This window comes from Lissotriton helveticus, chromosome 11 (assembly GCF_964261635.1).
Source record: "Lissotriton helveticus chromosome 11, aLisHel1.1, whole genome shotgun sequence".
NCBI classification, from domain to species: Eukaryota; Metazoa; Chordata; class Amphibia; order Caudata; family Salamandridae; genus Lissotriton; species Lissotriton helveticus.
In genome coordinates, this window is record NC_136072.1 from 54,460,252 (window position 1) to 54,486,392 (window position 26,141).

General features: G+C 45.1%; 1 protein-coding gene and 1 long non-coding RNA gene across 2 annotated transcripts in view; one reads left to right on the plus strand and one right to left on the minus strand.

The window, feature by feature from the left end:
- The window catches only part of CHRND (cholinergic receptor nicotinic delta subunit), a 76,204-nt gene extending 72,270 nt beyond the window's left edge, over positions 1–3,934 (plus strand). Inside the window, exons 11-12 of the mRNA XM_078667943.1 lie at positions 823–941; positions 3,588–3,934. Coding sequence (XP_078524069.1) covers positions 823–941; positions 3,588–3,770 — 302 coding nt within the window. The 3' untranslated portion in view covers positions 3,771–3,934. The remainder of the gene's footprint in view (positions 1–822; positions 942–3,587) is intronic.
- The window catches only part of LOC144792760 (uncharacterized), a 46,030-nt gene extending 21,860 nt beyond the window's left edge, over positions 1–24,170 (minus strand). The window contains exons 1-2 of the long non-coding RNA XR_013602617.1: positions 24,118–24,170; positions 5,676–5,707 (exon numbers count right to left, since the gene is read on the minus strand). This is a non-coding gene — a long non-coding RNA (uncharacterized LOC144792760). The remainder of the gene's footprint in view (positions 1–5,675; positions 5,708–24,117) is intronic.
- Positions 24,171–26,141: the final 1,971 nt, after the last annotated feature.

Below are 26,141 nucleotides of genomic sequence, written 5' to 3' on the forward strand. Positions count from 1 at the left end.
CTTCCACTGTGCAGCAACACTTTTTGCTGGATTTTTATTCACTTTTACACCGTTTGGGTTAGAAACTATTTTTTGGGGTTAAAATCTGCAGATTGTGCAGCAAATTATGGATTATGTGGCAAATGTGGCAAATCTATAATTATCTAAAAATCGCTGCACAATCACATAATTCCAGTGGCCCTGATCATACCTTATCCACCAGCTCTACCTACAGCTCTTTGACAGTATTTCTCCACTTTGATATCTTACTGTGTCCTAGTCCAAAGGTCTGTTTTCTGTTTGATGACATTCAGTTCTCACTGTGTGCTGTTCATGCAGTGGCATAGCAGGCTGCCATGGGCCCTAATACAAGCTGGGGAAACTGCCACTTTCACCTTGGATAGGTTATAAAAGGCAGCCCTAGTTATTCACTTCAATGAACCTATCCAGTGATGTTTGTAGTGAGGATGCTCTGGAGGGAGGCCTCCATCAGGGCTGGACTGGCCCTAGCGGACGCCGGGCATTTCCCCAGTGGGCTGCCCGGGTTGGGGGCTGATTTTATTACAGGGCTGTTTTTGCAGCATAGCTGCAATATCGGCTGCTGTAACGAAATAGGCCGAAACCGGTCGTGGCAAACAGCTCGGTTGCACCCCAAAACTCCCCCAGGGGGGGGAGGGGGGTGGGGGGGGGCTACGGCCGTGCACTTTGCCAGGTCCGATTTTGGTTCCCATTCTGGCCCTGGCCTCCATACCTCCTGCTTTTTCACTGCATAGTCAGTACAACAACCACTTCTTGTATCACCCCTAACATGTTCTTTTTCTGTTTGTCTTTTTTCCTAAAAAGGATTGAACCCCCTGAGTGCTAATGATGTCCAGGACCTGCTCTACGACGAGATAAAGCCGTCCATTGAGGGGGCCAACTTTGTAGTGAAGCACATGAAGGACAAAAACGACTACAATGAGGTTTGTGTTTCCCTGCTAATCCCCTTGTACATGGAAGAACTTACATCAACATTTATGCACTTTTTTTAAGGCCACTGGTTTTGAGTGACACTGCCCTACATTATCACAATTTGCATCACATCTGCTCAATGACATAACATAACAGAACGTATGTATTTATAAGGCCCACTTTCACCCAAGGGTATCTTGGCGCTGAATAACAAATGCTTATTGTTACCCAAATCAATGCTACTCATTTTATCGACCTCAGAAGGATGAAAGGCTGAGTGGACCAGCTGGGTTCTGAATCTTTGAATATGAGGTCAAACACAGGCCCCGACAGTGAACTCAATAGTCCACTAAGCCATCGGACCCAGTGGATATACACATTGGAATCCCCTCCCATCTCTCACCCTGGCAGCTCAATGTCATTTTGTAGGGTTTCTCCTTTGGCGGCTTCTCATTCTGCTTGTTGCAATTCGATTTCTATTATATTCCATTCCATGATTCCCCCCTGCCACCTCCAGTTTATTTGAACCCCACTCCACATCCAGCTCGTACCAATCGGGTAAATTCCCTGGTCCACCACCCTTTAGTCGACAATTGACTAACTATCCAATTCAATGCAATACATTTTTGGGCCACCGCTAATCCTAATTCCACCACTTTGATCATTGCTTTTGTTCGCTTAGGGTGGGGTATATAGCCAATACGCATAACTGTATCGTCAGCTGCAACGGGATCCCAGTCAATGCACTCAGTGTGGAGCACCTCTCCCCAAAAGTTCCACAGCTCCTAGCAAGTCCACCACATGTGTAAATTTGTGCTCACTGCAATCCTACATGTGGTGCAGTTATATGGTTTGGACGGATCCAATCTGTGCAGCATCTGAGGTGTCACAGTTTCCCTATGTCCACATTTATACTGGATTATTTCAACCGAGCATTGCTGGTGACCTTCCTGCCGTCGCTGACGATACTCGTCCACTCTCTCTCCCCCAAGTCTTCCCTCATATCTCTTTACCAGTGGGATTCCAGTGTAGTCATACGTCTATCAGTACGCGGGGTCAGTAGCACATATAATCGTGAAATTACCTTGTGCTCCCATACATATCAGGTAGCATCTGATTCAGTAGATATGTGTCGGGCTCCAGCTGTAACCCTAGCCAGGCTTTCCATATTGCCGCTACCAACCCAGTTTACGCAAGTTGAATTCTCTTTAATAGTCTTCCCAGAAAATTACACAGTCTTAGAAGATAATTAAAATTGTCTTCATTAAAAATACCTTCCATTGCCTATTCTTAAGTAGGCATTCTAAGTCTGCACCAGTTATTATCATTACAATATCATTATTTAATCTCACTCTCTTTGCACCTTAATAATATTCGTGGAATTGGTCCGCTTCATAAATCTATTTCTGCGGATGTGTGGACCTATCTACCTAATAACCCTTACTTTTTTTGTTAGACCCTACCATCTTTTTTAGATGGCTACTGGGGGTTAGATATTAGCAGAATTGAGGGATAACCTGTATCATAACCTTTGCCACTCAATTAAAATGATTACATCTCACACCATTCCGCTCAAACTTAAAATGTATCCCGGCATAGGGGGTCAACCTGTTTCAGAATTTTTTTATTTGACCCTTCACCAGGACATAGTCAAACAACATACATTACCACTGACTAAATAAGTTTCTTCAGGCCCCTCATTTATGAGTTTGTAGTATACTTAGTTTCCACAGCACCTGTAAAGAGATAGCAATAAATGCTTTTAAATTCAATTTTTAAATTACAGAAACCCACTTGTTTTTTTTTAACTTGATACTTCATTTTGTATTTATTCTTACATTATCTAGTTCTCAAATGTTGGCAAGTTGATTGCTTAGTGTGTCTTATGAGCTGACTGTGAATGATGGTTTTTCTTTTCTTTTCCTTAAATAGTCCTTCAGTATGATATTTTGATTCATTGTTTATTTATATATTACTGCCATCCTCCCATCTTTCAATATTCCTATTTTATTTATTTATGGTGTCTTAGCATTTTCCTGTTCTCCCTTTTTACCTATTTTTGTAGAAATGTTGATGAGTTGTCTAATAGTTACACCTCTTAGTAGTTTGAGACAATAAGTTATGCCTTACCTTCTTGATGGCTGTGGTAAAATTAAGTAATCCCACTTTCAGTCCTTGTTTGTGTTCCGTGTTTTTTCTTCAGTACATTATCATCAATCAGCTGTTTCTTTTGTCTTTAGTGTAGTGGGTTATCCTTTGGTTTCTTTTATCCTTAATTGAACAAACCCTGTATGCGATGACCTGATATCTGTATTCCTTGATACCTAAGATCTTTCTCGATGCTATGTCAGCATGTAAGGAGGGTGCGCATAGAGAACCACCACCGAGGTATGGAATGGTTTAAGACCCATACCAACATTTTTACTTAATAACTTTGCTTCTGTCCTTTCTAGCCTAGCTTCTGTTTCTGTATTTATGTCAATATTAGATCATCAATGATAGGGATAGTCCAGTGTATTAATTGAAAGAGGCAGAAGAAGCTTGTATAAAAAAAAGAGTTATAAAATATCCTTCAAATTTACAAGAATCTCTCTCTGAACTCCATGCCATAACACTTGTTCCTCTGCCACCTTTTCTGATCCTCTTTCTATTAACAGGAGAAAGATAACTGGAACAGGATGGCACGGACAGTCGATCGTCTGTGTCTCTTCCTGGTGACACCAGTGATGGTTATCGGGACCATGTGGATTTTCATGGACGGTGCCTACAACTATCCCCCATCACTTCCCTTTGCCGGAGACCCCTACGACTACCGAGAATCCAACAAACGATACATATAGGAAATCTCCTGTCATTGCCATAAGAACTAATGTCTTAAATTTTGAATTTTTTAACATATATGTAATGTTGATAACGGCAAATAACTCATTTGGAATGTGCGCTGTTTTACCTTTTGTTTTTTTCATTTTTAATATATTTATTTAAAAATAAAAAGGAACTATGAGTTTGTTGATCTCTTTAAACATAGTCTAGAATTTCAGTCAGTAAATGCAAGCTATTGATATTTATGTAAAGATTGCTTTATATATATTTTTATATATACAGCTTAATAGGCAGGTTCATTTATCATCATGGAATATCTCCATTATTAGGTGTTTGTGGGTTAAATTGTAACACTCTGAGCCTTTTATCGCCTGTGTTGTGTTCTAGGACTTTACTCAACCACTGAGCCCAAAACTGAGCACTAAGTATACCACTTTAGCAGTTGACCCTCAAAGTAGCAAAATCGAACTCTCCAAGGCTTACACAAGGAAGCGGTGTAGCATAGAAACTCAGACCTCATCGAGACGACATCTGGTATCAGGGACCAGACAATTCTTTTACTCAAAAAGAAACAAGCATTAACAATGCAATGGTCTCGGCAATATTATAGGTAGAGCTATTGGCATTGCTCATTTTTTTTTTGTATCCCTAAATAAATGGCATTGTCATTTATATTGGCAATAGCTTAATTGCTTGCATATGCGAGACCTATTGTATTAGCAGAAAGATGTCATAAACAATGTCGTAGAACATGTTGCGAGTGATGTCATATGTGAGATCATAAGCAGTGCATTGGGGGCCGCTAGTTATAGTTAGGGCTGCTAACTATAACTGGTGTATGTCTGCTTTTTGTTGTTTAGAACTTAAATATATAACTTCATGTTATATATATATATATATATATATATATATATATATATATATATACCATTGACCTTTATTAGGTGAGTTATATTGTATCTGAAAACAACCTTTACACCATATTTTCCAAATAAGTCTTTACTGCTCAACCACAGCTCCCAAAGGACAGTCTTGAAGGAGAAGGGATTATTAAAGTATTAGCATGCAACATTTTGGGTCTATAAGAAAATAAATAGTAGATTTCCTCTTCGAAATTGTTCTGATCTTCCCACACCCGAATGACTGGAGAAAAATCCTGGCATAAACTACCTGGACTTTGTTAATATATCATTTTTGTAAGTATAATAGTACCTTTGTCCTACTCTATCCTTCTGCTATCATTCCAAATCCAAATAACTGATTAACCTATCCACCACTTAAAATATACTTGCATGTTTCACTATACTAATTCAACACTAATCCTCTGTGGGTCCCGGAGTAGCGTGCTACCTGCCGAAAAAGCGCTTCGACGCCTCGTCAGGGGTAATAAGCGCTATATAAATGCAAATACAATACAATACAATACAATACATCCCACTTATGCAATGGTGGTAGCCTTCCGAAGTGCTGTCTAGGTGGCACGACCAAAAGTGCCAGTCGGGAGAGACAGGGGTATTTCTATCCCCAGCAGCAACCATAGGGCCAGCAATAAGATAGTCATGGCATACACATCTCGAGGAGATGGATATAGAAAATAAAACTCAACATAGTCTGTTCATCCGGCGGAAGATAAACACAATGATGGTTTCTATTGCTCAGAGGGGGCTACCATAAACAGGAAGTGCATGCAAGATGCTACCCCTCCACAGATAGGGTAACTGGCCCATCCCAGCGAGCATAGGCAAGAAAGAACGGGTTTATAGTTCCCAAATAATACAAATGAGGCACAGACACAAAATGCAGGGCTTCTCAAGGACATTAAAAGGCAAACTAATGTTAAGATAAGCTTCCAGGCCATACAAATGGCGGGCATTTTCAACAGAAACCATGCAAGGAGGCTGAACTGGAAGCAAGCCACTCACCTCTTGCCAGAGAACATGGGTCCAAAAATCACCTGTAAAAGGAGGACAATCATTTTGTTAACCTTCACGTTATCAGAACTAAGCCCAACCACCCTCTGAATTATATGCAGATCCACCGTTTACAGTCTAATACTTCTGTGCGCCTTTTCGATTTATGTAAATGGCAATGCTAAGCAGGGCCGCACTAGCAGAGCGTCTACCATCTCCTTCATCGTCCTTCCCGCCCTAACACAGCCCTTCCACAGCCCTTCCACAGACTACACCTGCTAGTCAGAATTTCCATGGTACCATAGTGTAGCCCGAATCCAGAGATTATTGAAAATGAAACATTTTCACACCAACGTCGCAATCCCTTCTGAGCGGCAATTATATCAGTACTGCCCAATTACAAAAAAACAATAGCGTTAATCAAGGGAGTTTTGCATTAAATTACAACAACAACAAATAGTGTGAGAAATTAATTAGAACCTTCATTTTGATTTCGATGTATTGCAGATTTCAAAACATCATCCAGAGGCAGCAGGAATTTTAGATCACCCAGCGTGGCAAAGTGAGCTAAAGTTAACGGACCACCAACAACCAAGTATTTTACAAGCATCCAGACTACCATTCCTAATGGGCGACCACATCCCAGCTCCACTGCCCTTCCCCCGGCTAAATGCATCCCTTTTCTGGGACGAGTGCCAGCTCCCGCTCTCCCAGTACCTGGATCTGTCCTCGGACTTTGCTGGGGGAGCCGGGGGTCACCTCCGGCACGTTAAGGCAGTTCATCCTGAACCTCTCAGTGCTCTTTTCTCAGATTGGGCTGAATCTGGTTTCAGCTCTCTTGAAGTGGCGGAATCGGCTATGCGCGCTCCTTTGATAGCAAGCTACAGCGCTACAGGCGCAGTGATGGACTCCGGGAACAGATTTTCCTCCTTTCCAATTTGCACAAATGCCCACTATCACAAGGCACAGAGACGAGACGGGGTGACGGACGAGCACGAAGCATTCAGGAGGGGGCGGGGAGGAGAAAGCCGAAGATGCAGTACGTAGAGGGGAGGGGAACACACGCATCTAGCAGAGAGGGGACTGTGGGGGCAGCATAAGAGATAGAGAGCATCAAACAGGGGTGCAGGAACACTAAAACCAGCATAAACGGGGGCAGAGGCAGAGGCTCGATGCTCACCTTCACTGCGGCGGTGAAAAAAAATGGCGGCCGCAAGCTTCCGATTTTTTCGGAATTGGGGGCGTGGTTTTGTGGTTCTGAGTGACAGACAACGTCACTGTCTAAAGAACAGCAACACTTACGCCCCCAAATCCGAAAGAGACGGGGCTAAATTGGAGTGACGGCTCTCTCCTCCAATGGCTGGCCTCCGTTTAGGAAGCCAGCCAATGGAGGAGAGACAAAAAGAGAGGCGGGATAAAGCAGCCACTCTAAGAAACAATAATTCTCCGGACTTCCGGCTTGGCCTATGGCCAAGCCTACGGTCCCTCGACCTAAAAAGGTGCCACTTCTGACATGCAACGTAATACCCCACCCCCCCCACCCCCCGCCCAGTGCCTTAAGACCCTAATGGGTGAGAATGGAGGGTGTAACTCCAAGATGTATCATGGGAGGATAGATCAGAGGTCCAAGAGACATATTGAACTGTGCAGAGAGCTGATAGCCTTTTATTCAATTTGATGGCCTTTCTGAATGCTGAGAGAGACTATTTGCAAGTAATTTGTGTTGCCTCTATGTCAGGATCCCAGCAAAAGTTGACCGCAGAATTATCACAAACATCACATCCCAAGAAGTAGCAACACCACGTTAATGTCAGACTCTAAGGGACAGCGATGGGGCAAAGGACTTAAAGGAAAATAACCTGAGGCCTGAAGATACAAGCTAATTCATTGTGCTTGCAACGCGCTAGACACTTGCATGGAGCATCCAAGCACTAGGACTACAGCTGTAAAAAGACTTCATCACAACATAGAATGGGGGAGGGTGATAGAACGATTTTTTTGGCGCGAAAAGTCTAAATGTGGTATATAATGTTATATAGCCTATTGTTTTCCTAGAAAAAGGCTGTTCCAGCCCAACTGCAGATGGTGGAGAACAAGATGAATAAGGAACATAGGAGGAAATTCATAATAATCCTAGAAGCTGGTTTTGGCAAGAATTCAGTCAATGAAGCGTTGTGATGTAAATCCCTACCCAAAGGAAGATACAGTAATCGCGCTTTTGGGGCCACAATGGATGATTGTTCTAAGAGTCTTTTAGAATATGCGGTGGTACTATCAACAGCATGTATATGTGTTTATTCAATCAATGTCGTCATCTTCACCATTGGACAACCCATAGCTGCTCTGATTGGATGCCTAAGTACAGCTGTTTGACTTTAGCAACTTTTTCTTAGTGGTGCAAAGCAGACACTCCCTCTTAGCGTCATTGAGTCTAGGCCAATGAGGTCTCGCCCATCCATCCTTGGATTTCTCCATACACATCTGGTTTTCTGAAGCCAAGTCGTTGGTCAAACTGAGAACTGCACGTACGTCTGTCTTACTTCTGACACTACTGTTTGTGAATTCCTGCCACAGGTCTTGTGATCGCCATTGAAAGTATATGCAGCAACTTTTCTTCCATCTCATGCACACCCTACCAACAAATGGCACATTCATCTAACATAGCCCAAGATGGTTTTCTCTGCCAATGCTTGTTCTCTGTACTGTGAGCAGAGCCACTGACATGGTGGGATGTTTTGCGGGAAAGTTCACTAAATGTGCAGAGCTCTCGAGTTGCCCATTCCATGTCTGGGTAGCTCATCTGGTACCGGGTTATCCCGGTTGCATGCTGTGATATGTAGTCTTATTTATCCTTTACATGTCTAAAAATTCAAAACAAAAAGCAGCACACATAGAAGTTACAAAGCGCAATTAGGGATTGTTTATGTGCAGGAAGGGACACCTTCCTGCACAAAAACAATCATTCCCTGCAATGCAGACACTCTTGCACTATGGTGCAAGGGTGCCTGTGTTGGTGCTAGGCAGCTAGATTTAGCGCCAGCGCAGAGGAAATGCAGGGGTGCACAGCATTCTTGTGTATACAGCGCATCCCTGCGTTATGAAAGCTGATGGAGAGCTGCGTTAGCAATTCTGGAGCTTCACCGCGGTCCCCCAGTTTATTGTAAATATGCCCCAATGTGTACTAAGGGTCAAACTGCCCTGGAGTAACTTGACTCGGTAGTTAGCAATTGCTCTACCTCACATCCCCTTTTTAATATTTCCAGCTAGAGAAACCAATAAAATGTATTTTTTCTACTAGCCAGGGAATTTTTAATTTTTTGTAATTTTTGTGCATTCACTAGCTAGGTCCCTACACTTCACTGACACCACTGCACCCACACATAGCCTTGTCACACTTATAGTGCTCCCGCGTAGTTCGTTTGGTCGTAGCACGCCCCGCCCCGTTATAGGGACGGGAAGACCCCCATGATGAAGCATGACACTAAAGGATTTTTTTAGTGTGTGAGGGGTATTTTAACAAGCACATTGTGCTCTCATCTTTCCATTCATAAGAGAGAGCCTATCATTTCACCAAACACAAAAATTATAAAATATTCTGCACCTCTACACATTGATAGAATCTCTTTGTTTGCATGTAACTGGGTGATGTACTGAACGAGTTCACAAGATTTGATACAGCGCTATATATCATTTATTGCAATTTTCCTCCATGAGTTGCTGCAACATAGATTATGGATTTACTGGAGGTCCAGGTGCCCATGGAGCTCCATACCCTCCACTGATGCCTTGCATCTTCCTCTTCACCACTTTGTACAGACGTATTAAGTCTGGCTTGAAAGCCCAGCTTTTGCCAATGCCTATTGTTAGTAATTCTTTAAAACATACATAAACTGCTTTGTCTCCAGCCATACTTTCTCACGTAGTGTCTCTGTGGTGGGTTGTATGACATCACAACGCATGCTTTGACCACGCATGCCATTACAACGCAGTTTTTACAACGCATGCTGTTACAACGTATAGCGCTTTGGGGTGCTGGATAGTGAAATAGTTTAATTTACAATTCCAACTCCAGTCCCCGTGGATAGTAGGGAAGGTGTTGGATAGAAAATTAAGCTATTCCCTATCCTACAGCGCCCTCCAGCGCAAGTCGTTGTAATGACTTGCGTTGTAATGGTTGCGTTGTAATGGTAGTGCGGAGTAAAAGTTGCGTTGTAAAGGATGTTCCCCCTGTGGTGTATCCTCCCATCTCCTATGGAATGATTGCATAGCTAAGTATGAGGGACTATCTCAAATTTGATAAATACACTGAATCGTTACACTTACACTATTTGTTTTACATATGAATTGTAAACAAGTCATATATTTTATATATGAGTTGTAAACAAATCTTTTTTGCTATATGTTTATTTCAGCGGGCTTTTTTAATGTTCCAATCAGCACTTGAAAGCTTTTTTTTCTTGTCTGTCTTCTACATTTATCTCTCCCCTCTGCATGTAAACATGCATAAACTTCCATGTATGATTATAACCATAGTTTTTTCTATCTGTTTCGTATCCATGGTTCCTCCTTGTATTTGTTTTTACTTGAATAAAAAGCTTCTGAAAGGCAATATTTCTGGCTTCATTGTCTTTGCACATGCGCATGAAGGCACAAAGAAATTGTGCTTCTGTACATTTTGCGCACTAAAGCCAGAACTATTTCCTTTAACTTGGGTGACCGGATCTTGCGAACCAAAAACCAGGACACTTTGGAAAAATAGAAGAAGGACTAAAAATATTCACTCACGGAATGACGCAGAATGACAGCTCTCATCAACATAGGATCAAAGAAGATGCATTAAGAAAATAAAATATTATTTTTACAACCAACATCATACCTGTTAATTAGATTGCTTACTTATAACAGCTGCTAACTGGTAAAGCTTTAGAACACCCAAAAAAGTGCCTCTTACTGTTTTCAGTCGACCCCCTGTAAAAACTGGGACATGAGCCAAAATTGTCGAAATCTGCCGGGAAAGCTGGTGAAAACCCGGGACTGTCCGGTCAAGTCCGGGATGTCTGACCACCCTACCTTTAACATTGCTTGTTTTCTTTTTCAATTGGCTTTGCTCTATACAAGTCTACCAAAATACATACATTGCAGCTTAAAAGTCACAGACAAATGCCATCTTTGTTGTTACCCATTTCTTTATTACACACAGGAGCCTTCAAGGCCTAGCATGAGTGAGTTTCACTCTTATAAATGGCATTTATATGACAGCCTTCAAGGGGGGGGGAATTCCCTCCCAGAAAGGGCTTCTGCCCCAACCTGTAATTCCTCACAAAGGACTGGGCAGAAGAGTGCTGCAATCTGGGCCTTAAGTGGAGGGAAAACACAGGGGGTCTCTGAAAGGGGCGTGGCCTATGTAATTAAAGGCGTGGCTTAAACACTCGTAAACTAAAAAACCTGTGCTTAGCATAGTGTGCCACCGACTGGTATTTTGCTGTTTCTGTCATTGTATCCAGATCTATAATACAAGTACCATCCCACCTACAGCAAGCCAGTCTATTGGCTTTGCCAATGGTTGTTAGTTACATAGGATAAATAAGCAACAAGTATAGCTTCGTTGTATATGATCTTGAAAATGCTTCAGTTCTGAAACAATGAGACAGTGAAAGAACTATAATGAGTCTCTTTGGAGTTACCTCACAGGCACTCACTGCTGCAGAGATGAGATTTTCTTTTCACCTGGAGGGTGAGGGCAGAAATTGAGAGCCCGGTAGGGACCCGTCTCAGAACCTGCTTTTTAGAACCTCAGCACTGGCAGGACCTGGCCTACTTTAAGCTCTAGCTGCAATTATACACTGTAAGAGCTTTGACTGAGATCTAACTCCAGTTTCTAGTGCTGGGCGTTTATTTAGCAGCCTAACACATTCTGGGAGTTTTATTATTGTTTTATTTCAGTTCAATGAATTGGATTAACCCGTTTGTTGCATGCGTCGGCCAATGGCCGTCATGGGTACTACCTCCGTTGTGCTGCGCACGTCCGTTGGCTGACGCGGCCCCGCCCGTGCACGGAAACGTCCGCACTGTAGCGGATTCTACGCTGCGCTAAAGGGGTTAATACTCCTGACATCAATGATTCCTAAAAGTGAAGACTCGACTGGAGCACGGTACGCCTGATGACATGCAGGGATATTTTAAGGATTTTAGAGCCCCTGGGCCTAACTTATTTAGGGGGCCCCTGTTCTGAACAGATTTTAATTTATGATCCTACTTCAGTTCTAGTCTGCCCTCTTTGGCCAGGTCATTGGCAATGCATAGGAACACTCCTGAGATTCTAAATTTGTTACATCTAATATTCAGGGATAATGATGTGTGTTTTCAATATTGTAACACAGCAGTAGCTCATCAATATTACTTGAAATAATTTCTGTGACACCCCCCCCTCCCATGTCTCATATCTGAGGTCGGATTTGATCTAAAAGAAACTTTTTTATGGATGTTGCAAGAAACATAAAGGCAACATTTCTCTGCAAAATGTCTGTAATAAATTCTCACACATCACCCACAATAAAAACAAATTAAAAGGAAACAGTATTCAAACTATCTGTTTAGGAAGTCTTCAAGGTCATCAGGGCAAGATTGTCTGCAGAACAGAGCTGGCTCTATCAGGGGTCCCCTGAAAGGATGGGGCCCGGGGCCAGAGCCCACATTGTCCATGCCTTAAAACGTCTCTGAGACATGAAGTCTTCTGGTAACCTGAGTGAGGCTGTACCTGAGAGTGACAGATGTCTTGGGTTTCCGACGGCTATGCGCAAAATCACCAGTCCAGGTTTGCGCTTTGCCTTCTGGGACTTGAAGTCCCCACATAGGCCACAACGGAAAGAAAACCCTGGACTGGGTGAGTTACTCCGGCATGGAACCAGGAAACTCGAGAGCTCTGGAATGCACAGCGGCTTAGTTTAGCTGAAGTTTAGTAGAGATTACAAGAAGAAAGGATGTACTATGTAATCTGGAGCACCCATCATTGTACTACGGGCACATTACAGCAGAATGTTTTAACATGTATGATTGTTATGCCCATTTACTAATTTGACTAATACTTGGGAGACTGATATAGGAAAAAGAATCGAAAAACGTGTGCTGCAGTAAGAGTAAAGGTAACGGCCAGAGCTGACGACTTTGGAGCGGGGATTCAGGTTCGAGTCTCTGCGTTGGCTCAACATCCTGTGATTCTGGGTAAATCACTTAGGGGCAGATTTACAAGCCCCTTGCGACACATTTACGCCGACTTTGCGTCACTTCTGTGACGCAGCGGCGGTGTAAATTATGTGCCACATTGCGACTTATTTACAATGTGACGCATTTAGGGGATGCGTCACGTTGTAAAGCCCTGCGTCACATTAAACCTGCGTCAGGTTTAATTTATGCAGGGTGGGTGTTCTGTCGGAAGAAACCTCGTAAGAGTGACGCAGTGAAATCTACAAGATTTCCCTGAGTCACTTTTCAGAGGCCGCTGCGACAAAACCTTACGCCTGCTTGAATCAGGCGAAAGGAGTGGCGCAGCACATTAGGAATGGACGGCCCCTGAGCATTGCTGGATTTCCAGCAATGCGCTGCCCTTACGCCATCAGATGCGACACGCATCTGTCTATCCCTGCGCCACGGTGTGCTGCATTGTAAATGCGACACACCCGTTATGTCGCAAGGGTAGAAATGCGTGTCGCATCTTTACTGGTGGATCCCTGCTGATATGCAGGGATGCGCCAATCCTTGTAAATCTGCCCCTTAATATCCCCGTGCTTACCAAATAATGAGTGTGTCCTTGTGTAATGCAACTGCTGCTCATATAAAGCGCTCCAATATATTCGGGTCGAGTTCTCGCTATATAAAACTGCAACAACAAAAAAGGTGCTGACTGTGCAGGGTTTGTGTATGAAAAGCAGCTTAAGTGGGAGTCGGCACTGCACCCATGGCGCAGAAATCTGAATCCCAGTGAAAGTTGATTCCTTTTATATTTGGCCTATTCTGGAGGGTGGCAGACAATGTGTCATAAAACATACCAGGGCAGGGCTAAGAGGTGGAGGTCCAGTGCTGTGAAGTCAGACCCAGGAAAGGAAAAGGAAAAAATGATGAACATATTTAAAAAGAACAGAGAGAGGAGCAAATAGAGTGGGGGATGAAGGACAATGTGAGAAGAAATACCAGGAAAAAATGATGGTAGATATCATTCGAAAACAAAAGGTAAAGGAAGGAAGATTGAAAACAAATAAATGATGCAAGGCTAGAGGGCTGGAAGGGGGAAAGTTTGGATGGAGAAGTGAAAGATCAATTAGTGAAAGGCTGTAAGGGTGGATGAAAGGTTGGACGAAAGGGTGTAAAGACAAACAGATGGAAGTGTGAAAAGATGGATTGATGTGTGAAGGAACCGGTCAGTAGATGGATGCAATGATGAACAGATGTATGGATGCATGGACAGCGGCGGCTGGCAAAGGTAAACGCGGTGAGCGGTGGAGCGGGGCGGGAGGGGGGAAGTCAACTGACCATAGAATAGGTATAATTAAATAAATAAATAACACCTATTCCGTCGTCTGTTGGCTTCCCCCCTGCCACGCCCTGCCGACGCCGATGTACATGGATAGAAAAGTGAAAGGGTGGGTTTATGAGTGAAAAGATAAATGAATGAATCAGTGAACTGATGGATAGATGGAATATGGAACGGATTGTTGGAATATATATAATCCACATTTGTAAAGCACCAATCACCCGTAAGGGTCTCTAGGCGCTGGGGACCGTCGGGAAAATTAAGCAAGCTATTGCCCAGAGTTACATGGTGCTGGGCTAATCTGCCACGGGCGCCCGGGATCGAACCGTGATACCCCGATTCTGGAGTCAGTCGCCCTGGCCACGGCCACTGTAACAATGGTACTGTCTTGATCCAAGGCAAAGACACCTCCTTCTCTCCCTTTGACCACCTCTTCCCCTCCCCTCCCCTGCGACCAGGTTTTTCCCCCGACTCTCCATCTAACTCCACCCTTTACTCCCTTTCTCCTCCCCTGACCCCCCTACACTCCAATAGGCTGCACCCTCGGGAGGCTCAGGTCGGCCCTCTTCCCTCCCCCTCCCTTGTGCCCTCCTCTCCCTTTCATCCCACTCCACAGTATGCCCCACCCTTCATCACGTCAGCCTTACCACTAGGCAATACGCTCCTCGTCCAGTCGGCACCCTCTCGGTACCCCAATCTCATCTCGTCCCCCCATTCCTTTCTGCTACTCCCTTTTTTAGTCCACCTCTCCGCCAACCTCCCCACCCAGCTAACTTTCCTTATGCTCCCCTCATCCCTTCCTCTCCCCCTCTTCTCTACCCCCTCCTCTCCTCACCTCTTTCCCCGATTTCTTCACAATCCCATGGCATCTCTTTCTTTCCCCCCACTCCGCTAGCAATGCTGTGCTGCCCCCCCCCTTTACCCCCTGGTACCCCTTTCCATCCCCCCCTTCAGGCACAGCAGAACCATTTCCTGTCGTCAACTTCCCCTTCTCCCAACCCCCCCCACTCTACCAGATACCGGCTCCCTCACAGCCACCGCTCCTAGCCAACAGGACCTCTCCAACCACCTCCCCTTTTTTCCTCCCAAACCTCCTACACTCCTATGACTCCTCACAGTCCTCCCCTCTACCTCCTCCCCACCGTCTTGTTCCGCACCCATCCCCCCTAAACATGTCCTTAATTCCTTCCCTTCGTGCAGCGCCATCAAATACAACTTCCCCTTCTCCTGTGATACCCCAACCCCCGCTCTCAACCTCCCCCTTTCCCCACCTATGAACCCTATACCTCAACTCTCCTCCTGTCCTCCCACCTCTCCCTGCCTCCCACCACCTATACCACCCCATCCCTTTGCCATCGAGACACCCAACCATCCGTGTTCTGCCCTACTCTCTCTCGAAAATAAGATATGCTCTCTCATCACCTCCATCTCCCAGCTTGTAGCTTCCATTTCACTTCTAAGCTCTAAGATTTCAACTTTCCCATTCTCATCAACTCCTCTGGAAAACTCTCACCTTCCCACGAGATTGCACCTTGACCCCTCACACCATTATAGCCAAGCATAACCTGTCGTCTGCAAACATCGCTCACTCACACAAGCCTTTGAACGCCACCCTTCTTCAACCAGCACCTCCGAGTAACCCAATTACCTACTCTATTCCAACCATCTCCTCTGTCAGAACCAAGCATCCACCTAGACACTCCCGTGCACCCCCATATAGGTATATTATCCCTATCACCCTTCTTTGCCCAAGTGCCCCCGTCACCAAAACAGTCTCGACAGAACTGCCCTGCATGCTCCACAACTGCAGATCTGCAATAAAACACAAACTCGAAATCTCTGATACCATCACCCTTCACAATATTGACCTGTTTTTCCTAACAGAGACCTGGTTCAACGATACCTCTCATTCCATGTTTGATCTCCTCCTACCCACTGGCTACTCTTTTCTCAGGAATGACAGACCTATCAAAGTTGGGGGAGGTGTTGCAGTTATCTTTAGAAACTCCCTTCAACTCAAGGCATTTCCCATCAGCGCATTCCGCACTTTTGAATGTCTATCTCTTGAGCTTCAACTACACCACCGCTCACCCCTTAGATTCCATGTCATATACCGCCCACCTGGCAGTGGCCCTTCATTTATGGAGGAACTCACTGACTTCATCAGCGACCAATACGCACAAAGTGACAATCAGACCTTCGTGGGTGACTTCAATCTCCACTGGGGCTCCCTGCAAGACTCTTCCGCGAACGGGCTGGCCTCCTTCCTCTCTACAAACGATCTTACCCAACACTGCACAGAATCAACACACTCTAAGGGCTCTATCCTGGACCTTGTTATTTCTAAAGCAGGCATGCTTTCTATCGCTACCCCTATTCACGTAGACTGGTCTGACCACCTCCTCATTCCATTCTCTCTTCTCCTAGCACACTCTATCACTCTTGGCCAACCTAAGAGGGCTACCTCCTGGTTCCGTGACGCTAAGAATATTGACACTGTTTCCCTCTGTGAATCAGCTTTGCTGTCACTTCCAAGGCTAGACCCGAACCTAGATGTTGATGATCTCACCTCACAATGCCTCTCAGTCCTTGCAGTCGAAATCAATAGCGTTGCTCCTCTCCAAAGCAAAAAGAAAAGGCCCATTCCCTTAGCACCCTGGTTCAGCAAATCCCTATATGAAGAAAGGAAGCACCTAAGACGCCTGGAGAAACAATGGAGGCAAGCACCCTCCACCGATAACTTGGCCACGCTTCGTTCAGCAAGATCCGAGTACCACAAGCACATCTTCCTTGGGAAAGCATCACACTTCAGAACCCTCCTTGACTCAGCCAAAAATAGACCCAAAAAATGATTTGATCTCATCAAGACCTCTAAATACTCTCCCCCAACCTCCAAATTGGAGGATTCTACAAAGAAAGCTGCTGATTTCGCTGTATTCTTTGACGAAAAAGTGAAATCACTTGTGGTTCAGGTCGCTCATCCTACCCCTCCAGAGGAGCGCAAATCACTAGCCATCTGGCAGAACTTCGACCCCATCTCTGAAGATGTCCTCCTCAAGTGCATCCTCGAAACAAAGTCCTCCAACCACTCGCTCGACCCCATCCCCAGTGCCATTGCCATTGACTTCTATACCCTTTCTCTTCCCTATTGGACCACTCTGGTCAACCTCTCCCTCTGTCAAGGCTCCCTCCCTGTTCCCTTCAAATCTGGGCAGGTCACACCTCTACTTAAAAAACCCACTGCGGATGCGAATGACCTCAACAACTTCCGCCCCATCACTAACCTACCCTTTCTTGCAAAGATCACAGAAAGATGTGTTGCGAAACAACTCTCACGTCATATCAAGGACAATGATCTTCTTGACAATTTTCAGTCCGGCTTCATCCAAAACTGCAGCACTGAAACTGCCCTGCTGCAAGTGATCGATGACGCGCTGAGAATACTAGACTCAGGGGGGGTCTTGTCTTCTAATTCTCCTTGACCTTTCGGCAGCCTTTGACACTGTCAACCACAACACCCTCCTCAACACCCTTCAACAGAGAATGGGCATGGAGGGCACCGTGCTTAAATGGTTTGCTTCTTTCCTTTCTGATAGATCCCAAATGATCAAAATAGCGGACAGTCTATCACCTCCTTTGGCGGTGGGTCAAGGTGTTCCCCAAGGCTCTATTCTTGCACCCACATTGTTCAATCTCTATTTGGAACCTCTGGGAAATCTCCTAAGTAAATCTGGGGTCAACTATCACCTCTACGCTGACGACACTCAAATCTACCTCAAGGTTGCCTCCACTCACGATCTCTCTGTCCTAAGCTCTACCCTCGACTCCATTCATAACTGGATGTCAACACATCAACTGATTCTGAACCCCTCCAAAACTGAGTTCCTCCTCCTCTCCTCCTCACTTTCTCCTCCCTCGGTGCAATCATGGATGGATCAGATGAATCTGCTGAACACTAATCCCATCATTGTCGACAGCGCAAAATCCCTTGGTGTCATACTCGACACAAAACTCAATCTACTCTCCCACATTAATTCAATTGCAAAGTCTGCCCGATACCAACTGCGCCTTCTTTGGGGGATTTGCCGCTTCTTCCCGGTGCATGACCTCAAAACCCTGGTCCAATCGCTGGTCCTCTCCAGACTGGACTACTGCAATTCTCTTCTGACTGGCCTCCCCAAATCCCACCTATCCCCCCTTAAGTCTGTTCTACATTCAGCAGCTCGTTTCATTTATGGGGCCAAAAGAAGCGACCACATCACTCCCATGTTATCCTCCCTCCGCTGGCTCCCCATCGAGGCTAGAGCTATCTACAAGACTGCCTGCATCACCCATAAAGCCTTGCACTCCTCCTCTCCGCGCTACCCTGCGAATAAACTGAAACTCTCTGGAGGCTCTAGACCATCACGAAATGCGGAAAATCTACTGCTTGAACCTCCCACTTTCAAGAAGGAGAGATCGATGGCCCAATCCTTTTCAGGCAGCGCAGTGAGAATCTGGAACTCACTTCCGCCTCAGCTCCGGACCACCTCCTCCTCCCAAGCCTTCAAATCTGACCTCAAAGTTCTCCTTCTTCAAAGACATTTCCAAATGTAATTCATGCCCTCTCTGCTATCTGAAGGAAGCCCTTCAACTACTGAAAAACCTACTTTATTTGACTATGGAAGTGTCTTCCCAGTGTGTTCTTGTGGTTTGAGAGTCTGCCTCTTATTGCAGTATTGTCCTTCTTCCTGTGTCTGGGACTCGTGGGTAACTTGCACCCGTCACTCTCTCCGGTAACACACTGTTTTCTACCTCCTACATTTGTTTGTTTCGACACCTGCACAAGTGCCACCAGTGCCTACGTAACGTTTGTTCTTGTGCTGGAGTGTCCTCCATATATTGCAGTATTATACCTCTATGTTTATTTTGTACGCTTTTTGTAACCTGCACACGTCACTTTTTCCTCCTGCAATGCACCGTTTGCTACCTCTTGTATTTTGTTGTCTCACGATTGTCACTTTTGTAATGCACTGTTTGCTACCTGTTGGCGCACAATTGTCATTTTTGCTTCATTTAATGTAACGTTTGCTTTTGTATTTTGCTCACTTGTAATGTTCTCATGTATCAGTTCTGTTCCTATTTTGAAGCGCTCTGACACCTTCGGGTAAAGTCCGCGCTATATAAAAAGAAGGGGTGAATGGAAGGGAGGGACAGTGAAAGGAACGATAGGAAGGCATACAGCTGAAGAGAACAGTTCTAGGTAGTGTCAGGCTAACCCGCTTCACCCACTCGGTGTCATTGAAGATTTGTTTCAAAGTGGGGGTATTTTACATTTCTGGCTACTCCCTTGAAATGACGTGTAACGTAGCACGTCATTTTGACTCCTACTGTTAGAAGGTTGTGCCACAACGGGTTAAAACAGATATGGTTTTAAAGGGCACTTCTATAAGGGCAGAGAACAGCTGGTGGGTGGAGGGTGAGTGACAGCGTCTCACCCAGCACCCCCACTCCCCCGAGCCCAGGCATCATGGCCGACAAATGAGCCCTGTCAGGCAGTAAGCTGTGCGCCCTGTGTACACAGCAGGTCATCTGGGGGCAGGCAGCTAGCTGCTTGCACCCCCCTGAAACCACACCACAAAGTCCTCGAAGCAGGCAGCAGGCTTATGTCATCACTGGAGTTATTTTTGGCCTCAGAGGCTTGGGCGTGCGAACAGGACCACGCCAGGAATGTGCCAGTCTTGAGTGTGCGCCATTGCCTTTGGCTGCAGCAGGAACCATAGGCTAGTGGCCAGTGGAAATAAGCACGGCAGCTCCGGAGGTTGAGCGCCTGCTGCCTGCGAAAATCTATTATATGTATCCTGCTGGTTCGAGTCTCGGTGAGGCTGACTTTCATTACGTTTAGCTTGATGAAATGAGCGCACTGAGGGGCATATTTACAAGGGCCATATCTCGGAGATAAAAATATCGCCCTATCTACAAGAGGGTGCTAACATGCATTTACGCATGTTAGCACCCTTTTTCCAACGCCTCCCTTTGCATCTCTAATGAGATGCAAAGTGGGCGTCACTGGGCGGTGCAACCATGTAAGTATCGCTGATGTGCACATCCCGATATTTACAAGGTGGCGCACACATTTTAGCATACGTTAGCTTTGGGTGAAAACCGCTGTTTTTTGCCAAAAACTAACGTCTGCTAAAATCATGACACACCCATACCTAACATGGGGGGTGGATTCTTGTGTTACAAGCATATCGGAAACCCAGCGATGTTCCCTGCAAAACGGCGATTACCACGCTATTGATGGAATTTATATCGCTGTTCACTATGCGCTGTAAATACAGCGCAAGCATGGTGATATATTCCAGCGATAGACAGCAATTAATATAAAAGCGCTAAGCGCGCTTTGCGATATTTATCGCCGTCTGTTGTAAATATGCCCCTTAATTAGGAAACAGTAACACTTATACATTCATGGGCTTATTTACAAGCCCCTTGCGCCACCAGCGTGTCACTTTTTTTTAATGCATCGTAGGCGCAGCGTGGCGCTTCATATTTACAAGGCCACACTCATAAACCCACCCTTTCACTTTTCTATCCATGTACAGCCAATCTTCGTGGCTTTTCAGGGCCTTGTAAATACGATCCCTTTTCACGCATCACTTTCGTGAAAGGAGTGTGCCATGGGTGCTGCTGTGGGTGTTCCCACACAACACCCATGGTATCTGCCCCATTCCCAGATTTACAACTTTCGTAAACCTGGGAATGCGTCAGAATCCTAAGCCTCCCCAGGGGAGGCGCAACAAGGTTTTAATTCTCCTTGTTTTTTCCTCTTTCTAAGTGTACTGCATTCTGAAGCACACATAGAAAGAGGAAAACACTACCAGTGATTGTTTTTGTGCAGGAAGGTGTCCCTTCCTGCACAAAACAATCCATAGTGCAAGGGTGTCTGCAATGGCAGCCAATTGTGCACTAGCAGAGGGGAAAGCACAGGGATGCGCCGTATTGTTGCAAATATCACACACCCCTGTGCTTTTGAAATGACGCAGCTCGGCACAGAAAAATGGCTTGCGAGGCCGCGCAGCGTCATTTTGTTGTAAATAAGCCCCTCAGTGCCAAGAGACAGGTTTGCCAGTGGCCGCATTCTATGAATGTCACCTGTACAAACGGAAGCAAGCTAGCCGATCCGTCACACTGGATTTTAAAGTCTCTCAAAGTTTATGAAATTGTAGCTGAAAGCAGTTAGAATTAGTGTGCGCTTTGTGCACAAAATCATATTTTAGAGTCAAGTTGAATTTGATGTCTGTCCTAGTGGGGAGCAAGAGGAAGAAAAGGGCATAGCCACTGCAGATAAGTTGAAGCACCCAGAGATCTATTGCAATCATTCCTCACTTAGTAATAATGTGGGAGGAGTCAAATATTTTTGGGACAGCAGATCTAGTGGAAACTGTCTAAATTTGCAGCAGCTACTGGTATTGTTGAATCCCTTAAGTTCACCTGAAAGGAGCAATAAAGCTGTTGTGGGGTCTAGACTGGTCTGGACCAGCTAGGAATGTTGCAATTGCTATGAGGGTTGCCCTCAGTGTGACAGGTTTGCCCAGATGTGGGTCCTGTGCTCACTCTGCCACTGTCATCAAGCTATACATGGCTGATGAGCCCATAACAAGGGTGATACCAGTCCTAGGTTACTTGTATTCTGGTTCCGGGAGCACCTGGCTTGGCAGTTCGAGCTGGACTGTTCCCCCTAGAGCAGGGGCAAGCCTGATTTACATATAGCTGGGTCCAAATCATTGCTGATGTGCAAATCTCTCTCTTAACTCTGCACATTCCTCACCACATAGGACCTCACCTCCGCACCAGCTCTCATTGAATTGCATGGAACTGAACCAGTCTACGACTCCAAATTTGTCCCTCCACAACTCTTATTGACATTGTCGCCCCGTTGACAAACACATGCCCAAACTTGTTCATACCACTCCGAGCAAATCGTCTCCCTTTTTGTGTCTGCTACCTGCCGAACGTTTTTACAAATATTATGATACCTTGTCTGCTCTGTCTGTAGAATTTTTTTCTACAAATGACTCTGGGGCATATCAACAAGCGGCTGCGTTAATTATCGCTGGCCGCTCTGAGCGTCAGATTTCATATCGCCAGCTATCGCTGGAAATTATCGCCATGTCCTTGTTGATAATGCAATAATATTATCGCCGCTTTTCGTGCCTAAACGGGCTCTGAAGCAGTGATAATATTATTGCTGCCGCTTGTTGATATGCCCCTCTGTTTCTTTGTAAAGCGCTCTGATACCCTTTCCTGGGCCTTGTCTGTGCTATAGAAAACGCTAAAAATAACTGAGGAAGCATAGTGGATGAAAAGCAATGGATTGGGATGTGGTCTGAATGATTGGCAGTGGCTGGGATTAATTCAGGCTTTCCTTCCATCACTTTATTTTTTTGATACCCCAAGTGTATTGAGTATGCTCAGACATGGGTCCGTGCGCACCGTGCCACTAGAATCCAGTTATACCTGGCTGATGAGCCCAAGTAACGGGTCCTAGGTTGCTCGTATTCTGGTTCAGGGAGGACCTGGCTCTGCATTTCTGGCAGTACTTTTCCGATTGGAGCAGGGCCAACATTGATTTGCATATGGCTGGGTCTAAACTGAGGTGGCATAGCGAGTGAAAAACGGTGGTTAAGGATGTGACCCTGAATGATTGCCAGTGGCTGAGGTTAATTCAAGCATTCCATCCATCACTTTGGTTTTTGAAGCCCTATGGAGAATACCCGAATATGACTGTATGGAACTTGTACAACTCATATTTCTCCATATTGTCTGTCCATCGTGTTACATATTTTCGCTCTGACTGCAGGGTCACTTCAGCATCCCTAGGCTTCACTGTTGCAGAGCGATTGAGGTCCTCTCATGGAAATCATAGCTGGAGTATCCAGAATTTACAGTGCTTACCTCAATCCTGGAGCACTATTTAGTTCCTCGGTCATCATTGTTATCTAGGCCTGGGTGGTAAATTCTGTTACGGAATTTGCGGAATTTGGGTAATTTCGCGTTCCGTGGAGAACACGAAATTGCCAAAAATTCTGCGTTCTGCGACTTCGCTTGTTTGCGTCACAAAATGCATGTTCACATGATATTTACCCCCGAGCACGCAAACAGCGATGGCGAACAGTAAAAAAGCATAGCAAACACGCAATTCCGCGTGTTCGCCGAATTTCTGCGTGTTCGCTTAGATTTTTTTACAGTTTCTCGGAGATTTGCGTAACGCGATTACACTAATTCCGCCCACCCCGAGACCCTAGATTCCTAGTAAGGAAATCTTGGGACACAGGTAGGAAGTTTCTTCCCCAGCTTTATAGTCAAGTTGTAGAGAGTAGTTGTGTATTCCAACAGTCAGTTATGTTATCAGTTATGGACAATTCTACACTTTTTCTTAGTCAACTCAGGCTACTGCGGCCAGGATCTTTGTCACAAATGGGAGCAGGAAGGTGGGTGGAGCTGGGAGTCTCTAGGAAGGAGAAACTCAAAACAAGGGCACAAAGTCAATGGTGGCTTCCCCACTTAAGTTTGAGAATAGTGGGCAAGGAAAGTACAGTGGAAAATCCATAGCTTCAAAAGTGCCCTATCTTTCTTTAAGACTCCTCAGTCTGACACATTAGAAAATATGTCCCTGGAATATTGTGTGATGGGAGCCATGCTACTCACCTCTTGACTCCCCCTCAACACTATACCATAGGTTCAATTGGAATGTAGCAACCATAGTGCCAACAAAATGGAGCCCAGTGTGTCTATAACCACATGCTCTGTACATGCAGCCTTTACACACGTAGCATGGTACACACATTCAATGACATTTCTTACATAGAAGGCAGGGGCAGTTCTTTCCAAATAGCATTAGTGGGAGGGGAGGGGAGGTTTTAAAAAAATAAAAACACTTACCTGCCGGCCTGCCGGCTGACCAGTCACCGCCTCTCGTCGGTCCTCTGTGTCCTCTTAATTCGTTCTGGGAGCAGCAACAGAAAGCACCCACCCAGGCTCCCCTGACCGATCACAATGCTGCAATGCAGTGTTGTGATTGGTCTGAGCACTGTGGTTTGGCACTCAACCAAGGAATGGGAGCCTGGGGCATGCTCTCCACCCAGGCTATAATGCAGCCTAGATGGAGAACATCCAAGAGGGCCTGCCAAACATTCATGCTCACTTGGAGTGGGTAAACTACTCCTACCCGGCCTCGCCCTGCCCACAACGCTGCCGCAGCACGAAAATAATGATAATAACATTGCATTATTATCATTTTATTTTTCCTTTTTTGCAGTGCTGAAAGCAGCAGGGTGACACTCCTTTGTCTTAGCAGAAGAGCCGCCCCTGGTGGAAGGCCAAAGGCTCAGGTTGCAGTGCACTGGAAGACCCCTTTAAAGACATTGGGAGGTTGGTAATCCTCCATCCCAGGCAGGCAACTGATACAAACAGCAGTGATGCATCTAGAATAAAATCACTGTCACTACTGCCAGCCCTTTACACCCCAGTGAGCTGACGGTTGTCATTCTCGACAATGAGAGTGCAAATGGAGTGTCCATTCAGACCACAGACCCCTTCTCTGGGTTTCAATCCATGTCCTGAGAATGCATTCAGAGCACAGACATTATTGCTGTGTGTGCTGAGGCATGGTTCAAAGCTGACTGCTTGTTATGGTGATTTCAAGGTAGGAGTACTTGCACCACGCCATGGCGGGCCATTCTCCATCCTACTAGAAGGGGGCCAGTCTCTGGCACTGTGCAATTTGTCTACAGATTGCAGGGTTTCTGCTGGGAAGCCAGAATTGGCTCCATGTGGACTTCATTAAGTTGGAGCAAGGGTTCCAAAACTGATGATGATACAGAAGGGCATTGAACTTCCTTTTAACAGTTCCAGGGCGTCTCTTGCTTTAGGAACCATGGAGGTAAAAGAAAAGACTTCCTCTAAAGAGATCCAGAAGGTTAAGGAATTTCCTCTTCCAGGGATATTTTAAGGCCACTCGTGTTTTGTAAGTCCAGGTACAGTGGATCATATGTATTATACGGATGAAGTGGGTTGTCAAACTAATGCAGCCACTGAAGGGGCCTGTGTTCGCCCTCATGGTTACAGGTTCAAATCCCAGTGGGTCCACTCAGCCTTTCATCGTCCTGAAGTGGAAAAAATGAGTACCATTGAGATGAGTAACAATACACATCTGTTATTCAGCACAAAGATACCCTTGGGTGAATGTGCTCTTTACAAATACATGTGTTATGTTATGTTTTGAATCATCTTCCTCCCTGCAACAATGTTGTCTATTTGGCATTTCTAGGACATTGGACTCTGGTCTTAAAGTTCCTCCACTTGGGGAAAACTCTGAGCTCTAGGTAAGCGTTCAGCTAAAGGGGCATCATCATAACTTGCATGAACATTTTCTTAGGCTACCCATATAATGTCAATTGACTTCAAAGGGGGAAGCAGTGTCTAAATATGGTGCCATGGCCAGCAAAGAATCACAAGGGGCAGCTGCTTAGAAAGTTAAAACTATACCAAAGCCAGATCCTATAAACTGGGTCTGATGGTGGAGGATGCTGTGAAGTTCCTATGGCTACTTAATACACAATCTAAGTAAATATTTATAAATGAAAGTAGTGACACTAGGGATAGAAAAATACAAAATTATTTATTGCAATATATATTCTATAAAGACATTTTGTTAGATCACAGAACAAGAGCTATACAACATTCTAACTACAATCATGTATCCATACATTCATACTTCGTACTAAGGATATTTCTTATATATATATATATATATGGCACATTGTCAGCATCCTGAAATGTTTAAATGTCTGACCAAAGACGCACATTAAATGAATGATTGGAACAATGGAATCTCATAGATTTCTATAATTGAAAGGTGGTTTCCAAGATGTCTGATGGTGGAGGAGACAGAGCTACTAGAACGG